The 23,252-nt window shown below is 45.6% G+C and overlaps 1 protein-coding gene across 3 annotated transcripts in view; it reads left to right on the top strand.

The window, feature by feature from the left end:
• Positions 1–481: 481 nt before the first annotated feature.
• BBS7 (Bardet-Biedl syndrome 7) overlaps positions 482–23,252 on the top strand; it is a 48,615-nt gene continuing 25,844 nt past the window's right edge. For 2 of the 3 annotated variants that reach the window (XR_009452901.1, XM_059695597.1), the window contains exons 1-9: positions 482–689; positions 2,271–2,336; positions 8,969–9,031; positions 10,705–10,880; positions 14,826–15,012; positions 18,165–18,237; positions 18,648–18,764; positions 20,242–20,372; positions 22,928–23,012. Coding sequence is in view for 2 of the 3 variants with exons in the window: in XM_059695597.1 (XP_059551580.1) it covers positions 654–689; positions 2,271–2,336; positions 8,969–9,031; positions 10,705–10,880; positions 14,826–15,012; positions 18,165–18,237; positions 18,648–18,764; positions 20,242–20,372; positions 22,928–23,012 (934 nt within the window). In the remaining variant the exon portion in view is untranslated. Of the gene's footprint in view, positions 690–2,270; positions 2,337–8,968; positions 9,036–10,704; positions 10,881–14,825; positions 15,013–18,164; positions 18,238–18,647; positions 18,765–20,241; positions 20,373–22,927; positions 23,013–23,252 lie in introns of all 3 variants that reach the window. The other variant, XM_059695598.1, reaches the window with a different exon arrangement.

Here is a 23,252-nt window from a genome sequence, read left to right as displayed (position 1 = left end):
AAAGTTTCAGTTCTAATTTCTAATAAGGTAAATATCAATAGGTAACATATAAACAAAAGGTCTGTGTGGCCCTCAAAAGGTTATAAGCACACATTTGTAATACCTTAATCAACAAAGGGGGAAAAAAAGAATTCAAACCAAATTAAAATCGTTTGTAAGAATATTGTAAAGGGGTCCTAAGGCCAAAAGTTTGAGAACTGCTGCGGTAGCCAACGCCTATAACGGTGAAAATTCGCTGAGGGATCCTTTCCAATAGGTCGGAATGTACGCGTCTTCGCATCAATCCTTTTAATTCAAAAAGACTCAAGAAGTGCAGCTCAGGGCAGCGGCGGGGTGGAGCCAAGACTGCGTCTCCGGTCTCCCTGGAAACCACCCTTCCACGCTCCGTCTCTCTGCACCTCTGATTGGAGCAGGTTGGAAAGGGGCGTGGCTTTCCCTTCGTCCGTGGCCCACTCGCAGGAACGTGTTGACGTCACACCGGACGCCGTCGCCCCGAGCCCGAGGTTGCATACCCCGCTGCGGCCGCTGCACCGGGGTCGCCGTCCGAAGGCCGCGCGCTGAGCGGTTGAACTGTTTCGCCTCCGAGGCCTGGGGTCCGGCATCTGTCCGTCCGGTCCCGGCCCGGCGCTGCCCGCCGCGTCCCCGCCGCCGCCATGGACCTGCATTTGCACCGAGCGGATTACGTACAGGTAACCGCGAGGGGGCGGGGCGGGGCGGGGCCGGGCGGTGGGCCGCTCCGGGAGGCCGCGCTCGGTCCTCCACTTCCACGTCGGTGCGCGGGAGCGGGGCCGGTGGCGACTGCGGGGCGGGGCGCTGCCCTCGGGTCGCCCTCCTCCCGGGCAGCTCCGGCTCGTCCGCGAATGTCCAAGGCGCCTGGAAAGGAAGCCGGCGCCTCGGGCTCCGACGCGACCCCCGATCCCTCTGACCCCGAGTCCCCGTCTCCCCGTCCCCTCCCCGGAGCGCCCCTGCGGCCAGACCGCAGCCGAGTTCCGATCCCCATGGACATTCGAATGGTCCTGGGACGGAGGAGGGTCCGGGGGCTCGGCCAGCGCGTCGGGCCGGGGTGCACGTGTGGCCGGTCACCTGCCAGGGCGCTGTGCTGGGCGACCCCACCGGCTCCCGCCCGCCTCCCGCTGTCACCGCGCCCCGCTTTGCTCATCAAATTAAACGCCTCTGGAATAGGTCCCATTTCTGTCTCCATTGCCCTCCGTTGCTCGGGTACGTGAAACAGCCTCCGGATTGGGCTCCCAGCCTCCATCCAGCCTCCAGCCTCCAGCCCCACGTCCCTTCCTAGACTGATGCTTCCAAGTCCAAATCCAAGGACATGCTTTTATTTTTTTAAAATATATTTTTATTTTATTGATTTTTTTTTTACAGAGAGGAAGGGAGAGGGATAGAGAGTTAGAAACATCGATGAGAAAGAAACATCCATCAGCTGCCTCCTGCACAGTCCCCACTGGGGATGTGCCCGCAACCAAGGTACATGCCCTTGACCGGAATCGAACTGGGACCCTTCAGTCCTGACCCTTCAGTCTGCAGGCCGATGCTCTATCCACTGAGCCAAACTGGCTAGGGCCCAAGGACCTGCTCTTAAACTGTAATACCACTCCCTGGCATGCAGAATAACAGACGTGCACTGCCTGGGAATGCCTTCTGGGTTGGTTGTTGTCTCCAGCTTGCCTCTGGTCCTCCTCCCCTAGCTGGCAGTGCACCGCTGTGACAGTTCCCCGGGGGAACAAGCCATTCTTCCTCTTCTGTCCCTTTTGCTAAACCATCTTCAGCGTCAGTTTTATCGGACATCATGGCCATCAGGATATTTGGTGTTTTAGCAAAAATCTTCTGTGTTGCCTTTTTAATAATTACTCTGTGTCCAATAAAGGATTTTTAAATTCCTTTACCAAAAAAACAAAACAAAAAACCTCTTTCACAAGTGTATGAACTTGTAAAAGAAGGCTTCTAGAAATATTTTTTCATGAAGTAGCTTGTCAGTAAGGTCACAATTTTTTTTTTTTTTTTTTGGCTTGACAGCATACATTTTGACAAAGGTAAATTTTATTGTTTGGGAGTTGCTTCCTGTCTTCTGACTTTTGTGACATATTTCATTAGATAACCAGTTCATCGCTGATAGTAATAATTACCTTGTATCACTAACGCTTGCCGCGAAAACTAAACTCCCTGTGGGCAGCCTCTGCCGGTCCTGCTAATTTCTGATGTAGTGACTGAGAGGACGGTGGAGAGAGGACATTCACTGGGTGCTGCTGTGTTTCCAGGTGGGAGTCACATCTCAGAAGACCATGAAGCTGCTTCCGGCCACCAGAGGCAGCGCCACACAAAAGGTACAGTAGAGATGCGATTTCTGCACGTCTCCTCAGCTGCAGCAGAGGGGGGTTTGTGTTTCCTTCCTTAGCAACGAGCTATTCTTTTTACAGTGCGAATGTGAGAGTGGCAATGATACCAAGTGACATTTACAAACAGTCATTTTCTAGAACATTATAATCTTACTAGTGACCCGGTGCATGGATTCGTGCACATTGAAAGGAAATTAATTAGAAGGTGGCCGGTGGGGCGGGACTGGGCGAGATGGGCCGGACACGCCCTGGAGCCAACCTCCCGCAGTCCCTCCCCAGCATCTGCAGAGTGAGCCGGGTCCCTCCGGCAGGTGGGGTCCCTTGGCCTGGCCTGTGGGGATCCGGCCGAAACTGGCTCTCTGACATCCCCCCAGGGGTCCCAGAGTGCGAGAGGGCACTCTGCAAAGTTGCTGTGGTACAGGGTGTGGAACGCAAATGCAAGTGTGCAGTCAACCAGATTCGGGGCGATAGTGCCCCAGCAGCAACATAACCCACGGCCAAAGGTGGAATTGTGCGACCCTGCGAGGAATCGGGTTCCCTCCTCTCTGGTTTCGGGGTGCGTCACCTGAGAACTGCCACTGCCAAGTCAGTGTAGCTCCTGCATTGAGCGTCTGCCCCCTGGTGGTCAGTGTGCATCCTAGCGGCCAGTTGGTCGGTCGGTCAGACAGTTAGCATATTAGCCTTTTATATATATACTAGGGGCCCGGTGCATGAAATTCGTGCACTGGGTGTGTGTGGGGGGGGGAGTATCCCTCAGCCCAGCCTGCCCCCTCTCACATACTGGGAGCCCTCAGGCGTTGACCCCCATCACCCTCCAGTCACAGGATCGGCCCCTTGCCCAGCCTGACGCCTCTGGCCTAGGTGTCCGGCCCGGGCAGCGGGGACCTGCAGTGGCAGTGGGGGGTGGGGGGCGCCGCGATCGCGTGGGCTCCGCCCCTACCTCTGCAGGATGCCTCTGGCTGAGGCATCCGGCCCGGGCAGCGGGGACCCACAGCTACAGCGGCCCCGCGATCGTGGGCTTCGCTTTAGGCCCAGGCAAGGGACCCCTAGCTCCTGGGACTGCCAGCTTCCACCGTGCCCAGCTCCCATCACTGGATCCACCCCTACTTCCTGCTATCACTGGCCAGGGCGGAAAAGGCGCCTGATTCTCCAATCATGGCTGGGGGGCAGGGCAAAGGCAGCCCCGGGGCCGCCTTTGCCCTGCCCCCCAGCTCTTAGCTCCCCCCTGGGTTTCCGATCACTGTCAGTGGCAGGGGGCTTCTTCCTGCTTTCCCTTTCGCCTCCCTGCATTGTGCCTACATATGCAAATTAACCGCCATCTTGTTGGCAGTTAATTTGCATATAGCCCTGATTAGCCAATGAAAAGGGTATCGTCGTACGCCAATTACCATTTTTCTCTTTTATTAGTGTAGATACTAGGGGCCCGGTGCATGAAATTCGTGCACTGGGTGTGTGTGTGGGGCGGGGCGGGGAGTGTCCCTCAGTCCAGCCTGCCCCCTCTCACATACTGGGAGCCCTCAGGCGTTGACCCCCATCACCCTCCAATTGCAGGCCTGGGCAGTGTACCCTCATTTCCCCCCATCACTGGTTCTGCCCCCAGCCCAGGCCTGATGCCTCTGGCCCAGGCATCAGGCCTGGGCAGGGGACCCCCAGACCCCTCCGATTGCTGGCTCTGCCCCTTGCCCAGGCCTGATGCCTCGGCCAGAGGCGTAGACCCCCATCACCCTCCGATCGCCTGATCTGCCCCTTGCCCAGGCCTGACACCTCCGCCAGAGGTGTCAGGCTTGGACAGGGGACCCCCATCTCCCCCCGATCACTGGCTCTGGCCCCCGCCCAGGCCTGAGGCCTCTGGCCCAGGAATCATGCCTGGGCAGGGGACCCCCATCTCCCTCTGATTGCTTGCTCCACCCCCCGCCCAAGCCTGACGCCTCTGGCCCAGGCATCAGGCCTGGGCAGGGGACCCCCAGCCCCCCACCCAGGCCTGATGCCTCGGCCAGAGGAGTTGACCCTCATCACCCTCCGATCACCAATCACCGGATCGGCCCCTTGACCAGGCCTGAGGCCTCCGGCAGAGGTGTCAGGCCTGGGCAGGGGACCCCCAGCTCCCCGCGGTTGCAGGCTCCGCCTAACACCTCTGGCCTAGGCGTCCGGCCCGGGCAGCGGGGACCCGCAGCTGCAGCGGCCCCGCGATCGTGGGCTTCGCTTTAGGCCCAGGCAAGGGACCCCTAGCTCCCGGGACTGCCAGCTTCGACCGTGCCCAGCTCCCATCGCTGGCTCCACCCCTACTTCCTGCTATCACTGGCCAGGGCGGCAAAGGCACCTGATTCTCCGATCATGGCTGGGGGGCAGGGCAAAGGCGGCCCCCCAGCTCTTAGCTCCCCCCTGGGTTTCCGATCACTGTCAGTGGCAGGGGGCTTCTTCCTGCTTTCCCTTTCGCCTCCCTGCATTGTGCCTACATATGCAAATTAACCACCATCTTGTTGGCAGTTAACTGCCAATCTTAGTTGGCAGTTAATTTGCATATAGCCCTGATTAGCCAATGAAAAGGGTAGCGTCGTACGCCAATTACCATTTCTCTCTTTAATTAGTGTAGATAGGTTATGCACAATTAGTAAATAGTATAAGCAAACTTATTAAAATCATATTCTGTTTTTCTGGAAATAACTTATGCATGTATTTGTGTGTACCAGATTGTATGTGTCTACCAGGGTAACACGTTTTACTGTAGAATATCAGACATCACATTTGGCCCTGGCCGGTGTGGTTTAGTTGGTTGAACGTTGCCCCGTGCACCTAAAGGTCCCTGGTTCAAGAGCAGGTCAATGTTTCTCTCTCTCTCCTTCCTCTCTCCAAAAATCAGTTAAAAAACACAACATGTCACATTTATTAGTGTTCCTGGTCTCATCAGAAAAGTTAAGAATTCTGAAGCTGTCAGCCTCACAGTGGCAGATACAAGTTTTCCAAAATACAGGCAGTCCTTGGGTTACGTCGGATGCAACTTACGTTGTTTCTTGGTTATGTCGCCATCTCCCATTTAGAGTATTTATTTAAAAAAAAAAGTCCCGTCATTTCGACATATGTACATATGTGCTTTATGTTTGTTTGTTTTTTTATTTATTTACCACAAGTAAATGTCAGGAATTGTTATCTTTCTTTTAGAATTTTTTTACTGTTTCACTTCTTTACTGCTGTGTATGTGCTCTATGTGAGTGACATAGGTGCTTATGTAGGTGGGTTCTGACTTACAGTGAAAATCGCATTGCGTTGCCATAGGAACGGATCTCCGACGTAACCTGAGGACCTACTGTACTGATTTTCTCTTGAAAGCTCAGACTTTACCATATTAGCAAATACTGTCAGTGGCTTTCCTTTGAAATAATCTCACTTCCTCCAGTTTTTTCTTAAAGTCCATGAAATACTCATGTGTTAACAGCAATAGTTGCTGATTATTCTTTCATTGTTAAAAATGTTGTTTCTTGAAAAAAATGGATAGTGTCACTCATCACTCAGACAATGATACAAGTGCTTTTTGGGTATTCAGCAGACGTGTTTAATGCACACTTCCTATTTTTTTCACACTAAATATTAAAAAGACGTGTTCAAGGGTCAATATTTAATAAGATTAATAATTTTTATTGCTTCATCAAGGACATTGTCACATGAAACTAGATTGTTTTTCCCTTAACTCTCACTTGATGATGAAGATTACAGGTTACTGGTTGTTTGGTGTTTGTTTTATTTCTGGTCCGATACCGTTAACTTTGCCCATCAATTCTGTATCATCATTGCAAATACCCACCTAATAAAAAGGAAAATAAAATCTTTCTTAGAAAAATGTGTTGACTGGGCAGATTTTCTAAAAGGTTCTCGTTGACTTCCATATGTCTAGGAACCCATTTTGGCAATCCCTGTAATAGATTGTTTTACAAATTATTGCGTAGTGTATTGTCAAAAAATCAAAACCTTAACTATGTCTTTTTTCAGCTTTTCAAAGATCAATGAATCTGGAAATGTGAACATAATTATTTGTGAATGCTCATTGTTCTAGGGAGAAAGTCCACAATTTTCATCAAATACACAAGGGGGTTTGTGATCCCCTGTAGAAAGTTAAGAATCAGTGGCCTAAAAACAAAGTCTGCACAATATCAATGTTATTATATTTGAGACTTGTTTTATATCCTAATAGTAGGCCAATTTTGTGCTTGAAAAGAACATTTATACTTTGATTCTTGGGATGAGTGCCTTATTTACACACACACCCCCTCCCACATATATATATATATATATATATTAGAGGCCAGTGCACGAAATTCATGCATGGGTAGGGTCCCTAGACCTGGCCAGTGATCAGGATCGATCTGTGGTGTGACCAGCGGGGTGATCGGGACCCCCGCTCGCACCCACCTTAGCTGGCCTGGCGCCACCCAGTCACCAGCCCCCCCCCCCCCCCCCCACCTGCTGCCAATGGGTCAGGGTTTATGGGCTGGGGGCAGCTCCTGTGTTGAGCATCTGCCCCCTGGTGGTCAGTGCATATCATAACAACCCGTCATTCCACAGGTTGTTCCACTCTTTGGTCGATTTGCATATTAGGGTTTTATTATATAGGACTAGAGGCCCGGTGCACAAAAATTTGTGCACTCGGGGGGGGGAGAGGGGGTCCCTCAGCCCGGCCTGTGCCCTCTTGCAGTCTGGGACCCCTCGGGAGATAACGACCTGCTGGCTTAGGCCTGCTCCTGGATGGCAGAGGGCAGGCCCAATCCTTAGGTGCAGCCCCTGGTCGGGCTCAGAGCAGGGCCGATTGGGGAGTTGGGGCGCCGCCCCCTGTCATGCACAGAGCAGGGCGGATTGGGAGGTTGCGATGCCACCCCTAGTCACGCTCAGGGTAGGGCCGATTGGGGGGTTGGGACAACACCCCCTGTCACACTCAGGCAGGGTCGATAGGGAGGTTGCGGCGCTACCCCGCCACGCACAGAGCAGGGCTGATCAGGGGGTTGGGGTGCTGCCCCTTATCACGCACAGAGCATGGCCCATCAGGGGGGTTGGGGCTCCGTACCCTGTCACACACAGAGCAGGGCTGATCAGTGGGTTGAGGAGCTCCCCCCGTCACACACAGAGCAGGGCCCATCAGGGGGTTGGGGAGCGCCCCCCTGTCACGCACAGAGCAGGGCCCATCAGGGGGTTGAGGAGCTCCCCCCTGTCACTCACAGAGCAAGGCCGATAGGGAGGTTGTGGCCCCGCCCCCTGTCACACACAGAGCCGCAGGGCGATCAGGGGGTTTGGTCGCTGCCCCCTGTCACGCTGATCCCGGTGCTGGGAGGCCTCGCGGCTCCGCTGATCCCGGTGCTTGGAGGCATATTACCCCCTTTTTTTTTTTTAAGGCATATTACCCTTTTACTATATAGGATAGAAGCCTGGTGCACGGGTGGGGGCCGACTGTTTTGCCCTGAAGGGTGTCCTGGATCAGGGTGGAGGTCCCACTTGGGTGCCTGGCCAGCCTGGGTGAGGGGATGATGGCTGTTTGCATCTGGTCACACACACTTTAGGGTGGGGGTCCCCACTGGGGTGCCTGGCCAGCCTGGGTGAGGGGCTGAGGGCCGTTTTCAGGCTGGCAGGTGACTGAAGCTCCCAACCTGTCCTTTTTTCCTTTTTTTTATTCTGGGCCAGCTTTAGCTCTGAGGCTCGGCTCCAGCTATGAGACCTCCGCTGCTGAAAGCAGGTTTCTGGCCTTTGTTTACCTTCTGTGTTTGAAACAATGTTGCAGTCCTGCTGGCTGAAGCCCGGGGTTTTGTTTAGCTTCTATATTTGTTACAATGTTGCTTAGAGTGCAGCTGAGAGGCCGGCAAGGCAGGCGGGGAAGCTTGGCTTCCTCCGTCACTGAAGCAAGCAAGCCTCCCTGTTCCCATCAGCTGCCTGGCTGCCGGGCCACCATCTTGGCTGGCAGTTAATTTGCATATCGCCCTGATTAGCCAACAGGAAGGGTAGCGGTTGTACGCTAATTACCATGTTTCTCTTTTATTAGATAGGATGCTTATATATTAGATCAAAGGTAATTGTTTTTCTAATCTATTTCTTTTGTCTTCTTGATCAATTTCTGAGAAAGAGATGTTAAATTCTCCCTTTCTATTTATTTCAGAGTAATTCATTGGCCACATTGGATAATCAGTCATTGTTAAAGCTAGGTGATGGATACATGGGAATTCATTATGATATTCTGTGTACATTTGCATATGTTAAAAGTTTTCCATTAAACAAGTTTAAAAATATCAAATCAGTCATTCTGATAATTATTTGGCAACATTTTGAAAATTAATCTTAAAATGTCCTTATGCTTCAGTTAAGAAAAAAAGAAATGACCTCCCTGCCATCTCTGTCCCTATTCTCTTGTGCTTTTACATTGTAGGAGCAGAGCATGTGAGCACCTCCTTCCATAACCACTCTCCATGGCCTTCTAGTTACCCTTTTCTATAATTCTTTGGAGGATTAATTTTTGAGGGGGTGTCCTAGATTTTCTGATTTCTGCTTTTAAAATCACAATTTATATATTGAGAATATTGTTTTCTCCACATATAGTTAATAGGGTATAATAATTATAATTGTAGATTCTCTTCAATCTATTACAGGTGGTTATTGGAGATCATGAAGGGGTAGTTTTGTGCTTTGGCATGAAGAAAGGAGAAGCAGTGGTATGTACAGCATTTATAGGGGAAAACAAGAATTTCTAAGAGAAACACACCACTTATTGAATAATCCTACATTAAAAATTTTCTAAAATTCAGTGAAAAATGGGTTGTGCGGGAAATAGTTATATGAAGTACGAGGCTACAGACAGCACAAGAGTCATTTGCCGGCTATTTGTGAAACACCTTTGGCAGCCCACGGTGATTTATCAGTTTTGTGTGCTGAGGAGCAAATTACCTCAAACTTAGGGGCTTAACACAACACACGTTTATTATCTCAGTTTCTCTGGGCCAGGAGTCTGGGCTCAAATTTTCACATGGCTGCAATGGAGACGCCAGCCAGGCCCTATTCCCTTCCGGAGCTCAAAATCCTGTTCTAAACTCACATGGTTTTCGGCAGAATTCAGTTCCTTGCTGTTGAAGGACTGAGGTCCCCTCTTTATTGCTGTCTGTCAGCCAGGGTGGGTCTCAGCCTCTGGAGCCCCGACAGTTCCTTGCTGGGTGGTTCTCTCCCAGGCCCTCACAGCATTGTGACCTACTGCTCGGACCAGCAGGAAAACCTGCCAGGTCTCTAAGAGGCAGGCTCACATAGCACAGTGTTCCATGGAGGTGATTGTCCCTCACCTTTGCCACTTCATGTAACCTAATCAAGGAAGTGGTTATTACAGCATCATAGCCACAGATCATAATTTACAAGGACTGGGTTTGAGATGGGAACTCTAATTTTCGTTATACTTTATATGGGATTTACAAAAAGATAAAGAAAGTGAAAACTATCAGAAAATTAATATTTCCATTATTCGTATATCCTCTCAGATATTTTATTTTTATTATTTAAATCCTCACCTGAGGATATTTTTCCATTGCTTTTTAGAAAGAGAGGAAGAGAGAGGGAAAGACAGAAAGAAATATCAATGGGAGAGAAACACATTGATTGGTTGCCTCCTGCACTTGCCCCGACCAGGGCCTGGGCCAGTGAGGAGCCTGCAACCGAGGTACGTGCCCTTGATCAGAATCGAACCTGGGACCCTTTGGTCTGTAGGCTGACGCTCTGTCCACTGAGCCAAACCAGCTAGGGCTTCCTCTCAGATATTTTAAAGTCACAGAAGAGAAGAATCTGATGCCAGTAATAAAATGGAAAATAAGCAGGAAGAAATTAATACCAATGTTGTTTCCCATTCAATAGAGAAGTAGTAAGTCAAGGTTTCCAGTAAGTTATGTAGTTAGTTACACTACTGACATTTATAAAAATTATAGAGAAACTAGGAGAGGTTAGTTTTAAAAAGAAGATTCAGTGTAACAACATGTCCGTTGGGACCAGGGCGGGGAATCTTGTGAAAAAGTGCAGATTCTCACTCTGCAGACCTGGGGTTGGCCTGCGGCTCTGCATTTTGACAAAGTAGTGATGTAATGCCTGTTCAGTGAGCTCTGCTCTGGGTTGCAAGGGTTTAGGTTTTAATAATGTCACTGAAATATGTGTGGGAAAAGTATTCCAGAATTTCAAGATATTTAGCAAAAAACCCAGAAGACCTACTGAAATAAATTAGTTTGTATCTAAAAGTATTTCTATATAGTAGAACTATAGTATTTTTGTAAATTTAAAATGCCAGCTTTTTTACAGTAAAGGAAAATGCTCTTAGTAACTTTGTCTACTTAATTTCACCCCATGATTCCTGCAGGCAGTGTTCAAGACTTTACCGGGGCAGAAGATCGCAAGACTGGAGCTAGGAGGCATTCTCAACACACCCCAGGAGAAAATTTTTGTTGCTGCAGGATCTGAGATTCGAGGTTTCACAAAAAGAGGAAAACAGTTCCTCTCTTTTGAAACAAACCTCACTGAAAGCATTAAAGCTATGTATGTTTATTCTCTTTTTTAATATTTCTTTTTACATTTTTAACATTTTGGAAAGGTGACAAACATTTGATTAAGTATCATACCGTAACAGGTTTTCTGGGAAATAAAATTGTCTAAAGGTATTTTATTATTCGGAAATTAAATTTGACCTAGAATCAATATAAAATCAATGGATTATTGAAATGTTTTCTTGTTAAGGCTTTTATAGTATTTATACATTTATTCTATTTTCTTTTAATATATTTTATTGATTTCAGAATAGGAGGGAGAGGGAGAGAGATAGAAACCTCAGTGATGAGAGAGTATCATTGATCAGCTGCCTCCTGCACACCCCACACTGGGGATTGAGCCTGCAACCCAGGCACGTGCCCTGACCAAGAATTGAACTGTGACCCCCTGGTTCATAGGTCGATGCTCAACCACTAAGCAATGCCAGCTGGACTACATTTATTTTTGACTGGTTGACTCAGTTATGATTTATAATCAAGGGATAAAAGAAAAAAGTGGAAGAACTCTCTCGATGTTTAAGTTTCTGTTTCTTTGCTGTCTGAGGGTTCCAGTTTCAAGGTAGCATCCTTTTCTCAGAAGGCTAGCCATCAGAGTTGATGACTACCAATAGGGTATAATTTCAGGTGGATCAGGTAAGACTCTAAGTGAAAAATAGCTCTTTCAGTGGTTTCCTGATGCAGTTAAAATGTTAGGTTTTGAATCTTGGAAAGGGCTTTAAAGTTCAACTCATCTGTTTCTCAAACCTGCTACTTAGGAGAAGCGCCTAGAAGCCTGAATCAAGAGATTCCTTGCCTGCCGGCATGGCCAGTGGTTGAGCTTTGATCTGTGAACTAGGAGTTTGGGGTTCAATTCCCATCAAGCACATGCCCTGGTTGCCTAGATTGCAGCTCGATCCCCACTAGGGGGCGTGCAGGAGGCAGCCAATCGATGATTCTCTCTCATCATTGATGTTTCTGTCTCCCTCCCTCTCCTTTCCTCTCTGAAATTAATTTTTAAAATATATTTTAAATTAATTACTTAATTATCTTAGAAAGAGCAATTCCTTGTCCTGTGTGGTACCTGCAGAGGCAGAATCATTAGGAGCAGGTTAGAAGAAGACAGTCCTTCATCTGAATCTGCTGCCGCCACGGTGTGTCAGCAGCCAGGCCCCGGTTGGAAAAGTACTGATTCAGTCAGAGTCCTGTGTATGCACAGCTCTCTGATCCATGCACCCACATGCCTGACTTCAGGGCTGCAAAACCTGAGCTTGGCGAGATTAGATCAGAATTAAACAATGGCAAGTGGAAGTACCTTCAGAGCTTTTGCAAAAATATAGTACTTTTGAAATGCTTTTGTAGATAGATATAGCCAATGAGGATTGTGAAATGCTACAGTCAAAGTAATACAGTGATTATTAACAGGCCTCCACATGTAGAAAGGTATGTGGAGCCCTATCTGGTTTGGCTCAGTGGATAGAGTGTCAGCCAGTGGACTGAAGGGTCCCAGGTTTGATTCCAATCAAGGGCACATGCCCGGATTGTGGGCTCAATTCCCGGTGGGGGGGAGGGTAGGGGGGTGCAGGAGGCAGCCAATCAGTGATCCTCTCTCATCATTGATGTTTCTATCTCTCCCTCTCCTTTCCTCTCTGAAATCAATAAAAAAAATATATTTTTTAAAAAGGTATATAGACAGAGTGTTCACCCCAATATTTCCAGTACCCACCTGGGACCATGCATAGTTCTTACAATATTCCTGACTACATTCCCTATGCTGTACTTTATATACCCATGACTATTTTGCAATAAAGAGTCTAGTTTTTATTTTTTTAAATATATTTTTATTGGTTTCAGAGAGGAAGGGAAAAGGAGAGTGAGAAACATCAATGATGAGAGACAATCATTGATCGGCTGCCTCCTGCACACTTCCTACTGGGGATTGAGCCTGCAACCCGTGCATGTGCCCTGACCAGGAATCAAACCATGACTTCCTGGTTCATGGGTCCACGCCCAACCCCTGAGCCACACCAGCTGGGCATTTCTTTTTTAGAGAGTGTGGAAGGGAGGGGGAGATACAGAGAGAGAAACATCGATATGAGAGAGACACATTAATTGGTTGTCTTCTGCGCACACCCTGACCAGGCCTGCGATTGGACCTGCATCCGAAGTATGTGCCCCTGACTGGAATAGATCCAGGGACCCTTCAGTCCACGGGCTGACACTCAACCATTGAGCCATACTGGCCGGGGCTAGGAGTCTGTTTTTTTTTTTTTTAATATATTTTGTTTATTGTTTACAGAGAAGAAGGGAGAGGGATAGAGAGTTAGAAACATCAATGAGAGAGAAACATCAATCAACTGCCTCCTACACACCCCCTACTGGGGATGTGCCCACAACCAAGGTACATGCCCTTGACTGGAATCGAACCTGGGATCCTTTGGTCTGCAGGTCAACGCTCTATCCACTGAGCCAAACCAGTTAGGGCTAGGAGTCTGGTTTTTAAACTGTTTTTACTGGAGTGGCAGAGGTGGATGAAAAGGCTGTTTACTTAATTTTTAAAAAATTACCTGAAAATCCACATTTTTATAAGGTTGCATAAGAAAACAAGGTTATAACTTAAAAATATTCAATAAGGAAATTGACACCTATAAATGGGTTACCACTCTCACATGCTTTCTGGCTTAACGTTTCCATGTATCTCACTTTTGTCAACAATAGTGATTGCCAAGTAGTACTTTGGACAATGCAATGCAAATATAATACCGATGAATTTCAAAATGAAATTACAAATAATAAAAAAAGATGTGGAATTTCATTAGGTGGATAGACATGATATGCAGCATCATAAAGTAAGGTCACCTGAGCAATAATTAAAGAGAAAATCAATGAGGATTATTATAGGATAAGAAATAATCTTAGTATCAAAATGTTCTAAGTACACCTTAGAGGTGAATAACTGAATCCTTCAAGTAAAACCTCAGTAGCCCTAACTGGTTTGGCTCAATGGATAGAGCATCAGCCTGCAGACTGAAGGGTCCCAGGTTTAATTCCTGTTGAGGGCACATGCCTGGGCTGTGGGCCCAATTCCCCAGTAGGGGGCGTGCAGGAGGCAGCCGGTCAATGATTCTCTCTCATCATTGATGTTTCTATCTCTCTCTCCCTCTCCTTCCTCTCTGAAATCAATAAAAATATATTTTAAAAAGATAATTTTAAAAAAACCTCAGTAACCTCTTTATGATCGCATGGTAATAGGAGAGGAAGATACACACTCGTCTATAAATTTTTTCAAAAAACTTGAGCTGCTCCACTGAGAACTGGATTCAGTCTTGCAGTTTAGAATGTAGTTGTGATTTTGCCTAAACTGTACTTAATATAGTTTGAATTGCACTTGTTTTCATTTCTTTTTTTAGATAAAATTCTGATGAAGGCATTTTTCCCACTGTTACCATTTAGAGTCACTTCAAGTAGCCTTTTCTAGGCGTTACCGTGTTGTAGTAAGACAGCTAACGCTAGAGTTAAAACCACCCGAGTGGCAGTCCACTCCGCTGCCTGCTAGCTGTGCGCCACGAGGCAAGTTACTTAACATTTTATTTTCACCTGTGAAAAGGGATGGTCATGGTCCTTATTTACACAGGTCGAGGACTGAGCCAATCCGTGTAAATCACTCAGGGCAGTGCTCGCACAGAGTACGCATTCAAACACAGTTACTTTTTGACACATTATTCATCTTCAGATATAGATGATTATCATTATCTTGTCTTTGTTTTCAGTTGTCAAAATCAGCATCATACCAAAAAGCTAGAAATTAAGTGGGGAGAGATGAAAAAACCTGTTTAAGTTTGTGATAAAATGCTAGTAACACTGTATAAAGAAGCTTTTATTTTTACATGTGCTAAAAAATTAGTTTTTTATGCTTATGTTTTAAAAGATGGATGTTTTAAAGTACTTTTCATGTTCTCAGGCACATATCTGGCTCAGACCTCTTGCTCAGTGCGAGTTACATCTACAGCCATTATTGTGACTGCAAAGACCAGCATTATTACCTTTCCGGGGACAAAATCAATGACGTCATCTGCCTTCCGGTGGAGCGACTGCCTCACCTGACACCGGTGCTGGCCTGCCAGGACCGGCTTCTGCGCGTGTTACAGGTTGCTATTATTTGCATCTTTATAATTTTTCATCTTTTAGGTAAACGAATATTGATAAACAATGTCCACTTAAGATAAATTATTTTAGTGGTTACTACCATTTTAAATGCCCTACTTAAAATTATATCTGGAAGTATTTTAGGAATGTTTTAATTTATAACTAATTTTGTTTACTTGAGGCAAATGTGTTCAGATCATTGGCAAGTTTTTAGAGAGGCATATATGGAAAAAAGGATAATTTCCCGCCCTCGCATGACTTTGAGCGAATACAGTCAGAATGGAGTACCTTAACGACGAAAACCCTTCCCAGTTTTCCTTTTCCTTTCTTTTCTTTTTTTCCCCATCACTCTCCCCTCTCCTGACGAATAAAATTAAAGGAGGAAATTGGTTTGGGGAGAGGTTTTGGGCTTTAAAGGGATATTGAGATCAGGGCTGCGTCATTTGAGTTGATCCACTGTTTATGACAGTGTGTGGAACAGAATAAGCACTCAGCAAATACTGGTTAGACGAGTGAGTGATAGAGGAAAATTAAAACCCATAATTGGCTAAAACAACTGCTTGAGGCCATTGTTACTCGTCATGACTGCTATAACCATGTCAACTATGTCTTCTTGAAAGTAACTTTTCAGCCCTGGCCGGGGTGGCCTCGTTGGTTGGGCGTTGTCCCGTGCACGAAAGGTTGCTGGTTCGATTCTGGGTCAGTGCACGTGCCCAGGTTGTGGGCTCGATCCCCCGTAGGAGGTAGCAGCCATTAATGTTTCTCTTTCTCACTCCTTCTCCATCCCTCTCTCTCTCTCTCTAACAGTCAATAAAAATATTTTTTAGAAAAGAAAGTAACTTTTTCAATAAAATACACACACCAAGACCCATAAAATAAAGTTTAAGTGCAAATAACATGTAACAGGTGGATTAACTGGTTCAGAAACAGGCCGATGATAGTGCAGTTGCACGAAAGTCGAGCTGTTTATTCTGTGCCCCCCCTGGGATTTCATAGCCAGATGGCCATTTCTCGACACCAGCCCTTTTATAAAAGGGAAAGTTCAGTGGTTCTGTGAGGTTTTATTTTTTCCCTAAGGTGAATTAAAGTAATGCTGAAGGCTCGTTCTAGAGACAGGAGAGATTCATTTCTCCCTCGCCTGTGTTCCCAGATGGGAGTCGTTTGAATAAGGCTTTTTAGGAGCTGGCTGGCACTCGATTAGAGACTGATGTGGCTGAATTCTAGGATTCTGCTCTGTTTACAAGAAGAGCTCCATATGCTTATTGGAGAGGGAAAAAAATCCCCAATGGCTTATGGAAAGCAAAAAGTTGTAGTCTTCCCTCTGCCCTGCACATTTCTCCCTGCTCCCTATCTGCCTTGCTAGGCAGCTGCTGCGCCAGAGGTACCTTTTGTGTTTATATAGTTACTAGAGGCCTGGTGCACAAAATTTGTGCACTCGGGGGGGGAGGGGGATCCCTCAGCCTGGCCTGCACCCTCTCGCAGTCTGAGAGCCCTCGGGGGATGTCCGACTTCTGGCTGAGTGGCGCTCCCTTGTGGGAGCGCACTGACCACCGGGGCACAGCTCCTGCATTGAGCACCTTCCCCTGGTGGTCAGTGCGCGTCATAGCGACCAGTCATTCCGCCATTCGGGTGATTTGCATATTAGCCTTTTATTATGTAGGATATGTAGATGTCTGTAAATTTTTTAATGTTATCCTATATATTAAAAGCCTAATATGCTAAGTGTCCAGTCATCTGTTCAACCAATTAAAGCGTAATATGCTAATGATATGCTAAGGCCACTCAACCACTTGCTATGATGTGCACTGACCACCAGGGGGCAGATGCTCCGACTGGTAGGTTAGCTTACTGCTGGGGTCCGGCGATTGGGACTGAGCAAGATGGGCCGGACATGCCCTGGAGCTCTCCTGCGGTCCCTCCCTGGCTGGTCAACCTCCCATGTCCCTCCCTGATCCCGATCATGCACCAGTAGAGTCCTTCAGCCTGGCCTGCACCCTCTCGCAATCCGGGACCCCTCAGGGGATGTCGGAGAGCTGGTTTTGGCCCGATCCCACAGGCCAGGCCGAGGGACCCCACTGATGCATGAATTCGTGCACCAGGCCTCTAGTTTTAAATAAAAGCTACAGCATATGGCTCTCTTGTATATTCTAAATGTAGTTAAACTTTTTACTCTAATTTTGCAAATTCTTGTCATTGAGTGATTTATCATAGATGTGAGTATGAGTACTTCTGCCTCATTCTTTATAGTTTCACAAATACTATGCACTTAATAAAAGCATTCCAAGTGAAAAAATGGAAACAGAGACAAAGGACCTAACCCTCCTGCCTCTCACTGGACGGGTTTTGGAAATGCCCAAAGGCAAGGCCAGAGCTTTTCCTAGGAAGTAACTGCGGGCCTGTCCGCACGTTCGAATGTGCTGTTTGTTAAAGGAGAGAAGCAAACTGTTCCTGGTAGTTTTGTTAGGAAACTGACCAGTGACAGGTTTTCAGACAAACAGAGGAGTTAAAATGAAAAGCATTGAAAGTGGAGGATATTTTAAATATTTATCTTTTTGAACTTTACACTTTATATATATTTTACTTTAAAATGAACCAGGAGGTCACCGTTTGATTCCTGGTCAGGGCACATGCCCAAGTGGCTGGCTCAATTCCCAGTAGGGGGCGTGTGGGAGGCAGCCAATCAGTGATTCTCTCTCATCATTGATGTTTCTATCTCTCCCTCTCCCTTCCTCTCTGAAATCAATAAAAAAATACTTAAAAAATAAAATAAAACAAATTAACATGCAAAATTGCTAACATGCAAGTTAATATTCGCAACCTAATTTTTTCTGCAGTTTTATTCCAGAGTTCATTAGGAGTATTGATGTTATCTCTGAGTGCCTATATTCTTTTAAATTTGTACTCTGGCCCTGGCCGGGTGGTTAGTTGGTTAGAGTGTCATCCCGTACACCAAAAGGTTGCTGGTTCAACCCCTGGTCAGGTGCGTATGAGAGGGAACTAGTTGATGTTTCTTTCTCTCTCCCTTCCTCTCTCTAAAAATCAATTAAAAAAAAAAAAAAAAAAGAACATACCCTCAGATGAAGATTTAAAATAAAGAAAAAATTTTTTTAAAAAATTGTTTTCTGTTTGTTTTAAAATACTTGTTCTCCTTCAGGGATCAGACGTGGTATTTGAAATTGAAGTTTCTGGCCCACCTACTGTCTTAGCTCTACACAATGGAAACGGCGGTAATTAGCATTTCATTTTTCACGGTCAGATAAGGGAGTGCCTTATGTGAAGTCAAGATATTTGAGGTATTAATCATTTAACCACATATAAAGTGAAAATGGGAGCTCGTGGAAGGAACATGAACTGGAACTGAGATGGTGGTTATCTGACAACTTGCCAGCCACTAACAGTAATGAGTTATTGCACTGAATTTTGAGTGTTCACATCTTAAAATTAGATAAGGAAGTGTCTCACCTGTAATGGTTATAAAATGATATGAGTATATAACCATCCTCCCAAATTAAGTTTTCTGTCTCTGTATATTATTTTTTAAATGAGATTTTTACCTGAAAGGCAATATATGTGAAAATATTTTAATTTTAAAGAGATGAGTTGTGGGGAAGCTTATGTTGGCTGTACCTGTGACTAGGTGACTCTGGAGAAGACGTTTTGTTTGGAACGTCAGATGGAAAACTTGGGCTCGTTCAGATCACTGCACCCACGCCAACACACAAGTGGGAAATCCAAAATGAGAAAAAGAGGGGAGGTATGTTTTTTATGTTGTTCAGATTCTGAAATTTTGGTAATTATTGAATAAAGTATCTTAGATTATATAATTCATTCTCTTTTATTCATTCAGAGTATGTATATAGAAGACTTGGCAATTCACAGAGCTACCTCAGCTGTATTTACTATTTGTTTATTTATCGGGTCTATCATATTTTTGGTATAATTTGTTAAAAATAAGACTTGCTAATAGTAATTTGGAATGGATCGGCTCTTATGGGCTAGTGTCCATCTATAACGTCATTCTATGCTCAACATTGTTTGGTGTAGGGAATAAGAATTTGGGAGTACTGGTTTGAAGCAAGGAAGAAGTGCATGAGGGAACTATTCCTGTTTTCTCAGGAATCTATACATTCTAAGGGTAACTTGTATCTGACTTGACAGGTAGTGAGATGGCTGTTGATAAGGACAGCACGTCCATTCATGTATTTATTCCTTCAACAAACACTTGTTAGGGAAGACAAAGGATAAACAAATTAGATAGCTTCAAGTAGTGCCCTGCAGAAAATGTAACAGGGAATGATGATGGGTAGAAGGAGGAGGGCGTCCTTTAGACTGAGTGGGTGGTCACGGGAGGTGTCTTGTAAGAGGTGAAATTTGAGCTCAGATCTGATTGATAGGAGGAGGTGTTGGTCAGAAGACTTGAGGCAGAGGTAAACATGGTTCGTTTGAAAAGCATTCGGAAGACCAGTGTGGCCACATGCCTTAGCATGGCCTGAGATGAAATCGGGGAGGTAGGGAAGGGCCAAGTCATGTAGGTCTTTGTGAGTCTTGGAAAAGGGTTTGAATTTTAATCTAAGTGCAGTGGGACGTCAAACAAAAAAACGCTCCATGGAGAATGGATTTCGAAGGAAGCAGGTGAAAATTGGAAGCACGGAAGTCAGTTTGGAAATTACTGTTGTTGTTGTTATAATTTCTCCTGGTCTAGGCTCGAGATACAGTAGCCTGGACTAGGCTAATGGTAGTTGCAAATGGAAAGTTGTAGGTAGAGTTCATAGAATTTGCTAATGTGTTTGTTGTGGAAGTGAGAAAAAAGAGAAGAGTTAGAGATGTAGTCTAGATTTTTGGCCTGAGCAACGAGGTGGTATCAGACCGAGATGAGGAGAGGCTAGAGAAAGAGCATTATTACTGGCGTGTGACAAAGGGGTGCCAGGAGAGTTTTGTCGGGGGCTTGGAAAGTATCAGGTGCAAATGATGTCTCAGAAGAGGCTGAGGAGGGACTTTGCTATGTAAGTCTGGAGAGAGGCAGAGCTGGGGGTGGAAATTGGGGCGCCATTGCCATGTGGAGTATATTTAAAGCCTTAGAAATAGACGAATGGGGAGAAACGAAAAGGATGGGTACCTGATTGTGCTCAGTTGTTCAGTGTGTTTTTCTCCATTCTATTTTTTAATTCTTACTTGGCATAAACTTAACTATAATATAGTATTATTAATAACTTCTCTTTTCATTTTTAAAGGTATTTTGTGTGTTGACAGCTTTGACATTATGGGTGATGGAGTTAAAGATTTACTTGTTGGGAGAGATGACGGAATGGTGGAGGTGTACAGTTTTAATAATGCAAATGAACCTGTTCTGCGCTTTGATCAGGTAAGTTCATTGTTCAAGACTATGTGCTTCTTACTAATTATAGACATGACGGTGGTGCTTGGGTTTTCTTAAATGAAACGTATTAAAATCTTGTGTTTGACTTGAAATATTGCTGCTTTAAAAATATTGCCCTAGCCGGTTTGGTTCAGTGGATGGAGCGTTGGCCTGCAGACTGAAGGGTCCCAGGTTCGATTCTGGCCAAGGGCATGTACCTTGGTTGCAGGCACATCCCCGGTGGGGGGGGGGGGGGTGCAGGAGGCAGCTGATCAATGTTTCTAACTCTCTATCCCTCTCTCTTCCTCTCTGTAAAAAACCAATAAAATCTATTAAAAAAATAAAAATATTGCTGCTTTGAGATGCTACAAACTCTTCTCTATGCTACTCCTGTGTTGCCTTCCAGCTGAATAATAAATTACTCTTCATTTGGTTTCTAAATATTTCATATCTAAGTATTAAATATGTTGCCTTCGTTTCTATAATGCAAAAGAGGTTAAGGAGTAACGTGTTTGGTGACATAAATGAGGCTGTTGTTGGGAAGCAGTGAGGCTGCAGGGGGAAGCTCCGGGTTGTGAGGACGACGTAAGATTGTCTGTCAGCAGAGGGAAGAGCAGCCCCTCCCTGGGGTCTCCCCGAGGCTCCGTAAGAGCGTTTAGTTCACAACGTGCACACGTCGTCAAGCCTGTCGTCGCAGGGCACAGAGGCGCAGGAGAAGCGTTCTCGCAGAAACGCCTCTTTCGTGTTCATGAAGCGATTTCTCTCGTCCGGGGCCTCCCTCCTGCCTCGGCCACAGCTCAGCGTCAGCTTTTCTGTTTCTCCCAGTGGTACCTCCTGGTCTCAGCTTCAAGTCCGTCAGCAAATACAAACGTTTTGGTGTATAGATAAAGTGTATTATAGAGGTAATAGAGATAGAAGTACTGTACAACTTAGTTTCTAGATTTATTTCCTGTTTGTTCATCTTTGGTGTAAAAAATCCTCTTGCTTAATGATGCAAAAAATAGTTTAGGCTTAAAAATATATACTAATTCTTTGTTGTTGTCCTGTTTTTTTCTCAACCCCCCGGAAACTTTCCCGTTTGGGCCTAAGTCTCCCTGTGACTTCTGCCCTAAATCCCGGTGCGGACAGCGATTCCCTCCAGCGGGTCCGGCACCGGGAAGCCTGCCTCCCACTCTCTCCTCCTGTCCATCTGCGGACGGGGCGCTGCTCTCGGGTTACATTAAGGCTGCAGATGAGCTGCCTCGCTTGCATCTGTGTCGTCACTCTCTTCATCGCTTTCCTATCGGGAGAGGCTCTTATCTGCACTGGTTAAGGAGCAAATCAGAGAAAGAATACATACATACACCTTCAGTGTGATACTTTTAGTTAACTTATCTATTCATTTGCTGGTATTTTGAGGAATGAGCAAGGTCTTTGTGAGTTTATTTCCCTGACTGGAAATACAATATTTATACTGTATTATCTAGCATCTCCGATTTTACTCTTACTTGTTCTTTTTTTATTTTTTTAAATATATTTTTATTGATTTCAGAGAGCAAGGGAGAGGGAGAGAGAGATAGAAACATCAGTGATGAGAGACTCATTGACCGGCTGCACGCCCCACACTGGGGATCCAGCCTGCAACCCGGGCATGTGCCCTGACACATTTTTTAAAAAATATTTTGTTATTGCCCTAGTTCCGTGGTCGGCAAACTGCAGCTCGGGAGCCACATGCGGCTCTTTGGCCCCTTGAGTGTGGCTCTTCCTAAGCCTTAGGAGTACCCTAATTAAGTTAATAACAATGTACCTACCTAAATTAAGTTTAAAAAATTTGGCTCTCAAAAGAAATTTCAATCATTGTACTGTTGATATTTGGCTCTGTTGACTAATGAGTTTGCTGACCACTGCCCTAGTTGTTTTGGCTCAGTGAATAGAGAGTTGGCCTGTGGACTGAAGGGTCCCAGGTTCGATTCCGGTCAAAGGCACATGCCTGGGTTGCAGGCTTGATCCCCAATAGGGGGTGTGCAGGAGGCAGCTGATCAATGATTTTCTCTTATCATTGATGTTTCTGTCTCTCTGTCCCTCTCCCTCCCTCTCTAAAATCAATAAAAATATATTTTAAAAAAAAATATATATATATTTTATTGATTTCATGTCAACGCTCAACCACTGAGCCATGCAGGCTGGGCCTCTTAATTTGTTTTTGTTTTCTTTAAATATAAGTTGAATCAGATAAATCTACAACTCTTAAGACTTGTACAAAAATGTACTTGAAGCCCTAGCTGGTTTGGCTCAGTGGATAGAGCACTGGTCTGCAAACTGCAGGATCTCAGGTTTGATTCAGTCAAGGGCATGTTGCAGGGCAGGTGCAGGAGGCAACCAGTCAATACGTCCCTCACATCAATGTTTCTCTCTGTATATAAAAAAAATCAATGTGAGGATTTAAAACAACAAAAAAAAGCATTTGAAAAATAAAAAAATGTGGAATGTCTGGAGACAGGAAGTAAGTTTTGTAGCATACGGTAACATATCTGTGAAATGTTTCGTTACTAAGGACGTGCTTGATCTTGAATTTCTTCTAGGCGCTGTCTGAAAGCGTCACATCTATCCAGGGAGGTTGTGTGGGGAAAGATGGCTATGACGAAATCGTAGTATCCACATATTCAGGTGAGGTGAAGGGAAGTAGGCAGTTGAAGGAAGAATGGACAATAAAAGTATAAATATAATAAGTTGCTTTTGACACCTGTTTTTTAATGTGTTATTAGTAAGTCCCTCTTTTTAACATTTTAAAAATTTTTCATTTTCATTTAGTTATTTTTTATGTTTTTTTATTGAATTTATTGAGGTGACATTGGTTAATAAGATTATATAGGTTTTGGGTGTACAATTCTATAACATTAGTATATC

Source organism: Myotis daubentonii, chromosome 5, assembly GCF_963259705.1.
Source record: "Myotis daubentonii chromosome 5, mMyoDau2.1, whole genome shotgun sequence".
Taxonomy (NCBI): Eukaryota; Metazoa; Chordata; class Mammalia; order Chiroptera; family Vespertilionidae; genus Myotis; species Myotis daubentonii.
This window is presented reverse-complemented; position numbering and strand designations above follow the sequence as displayed.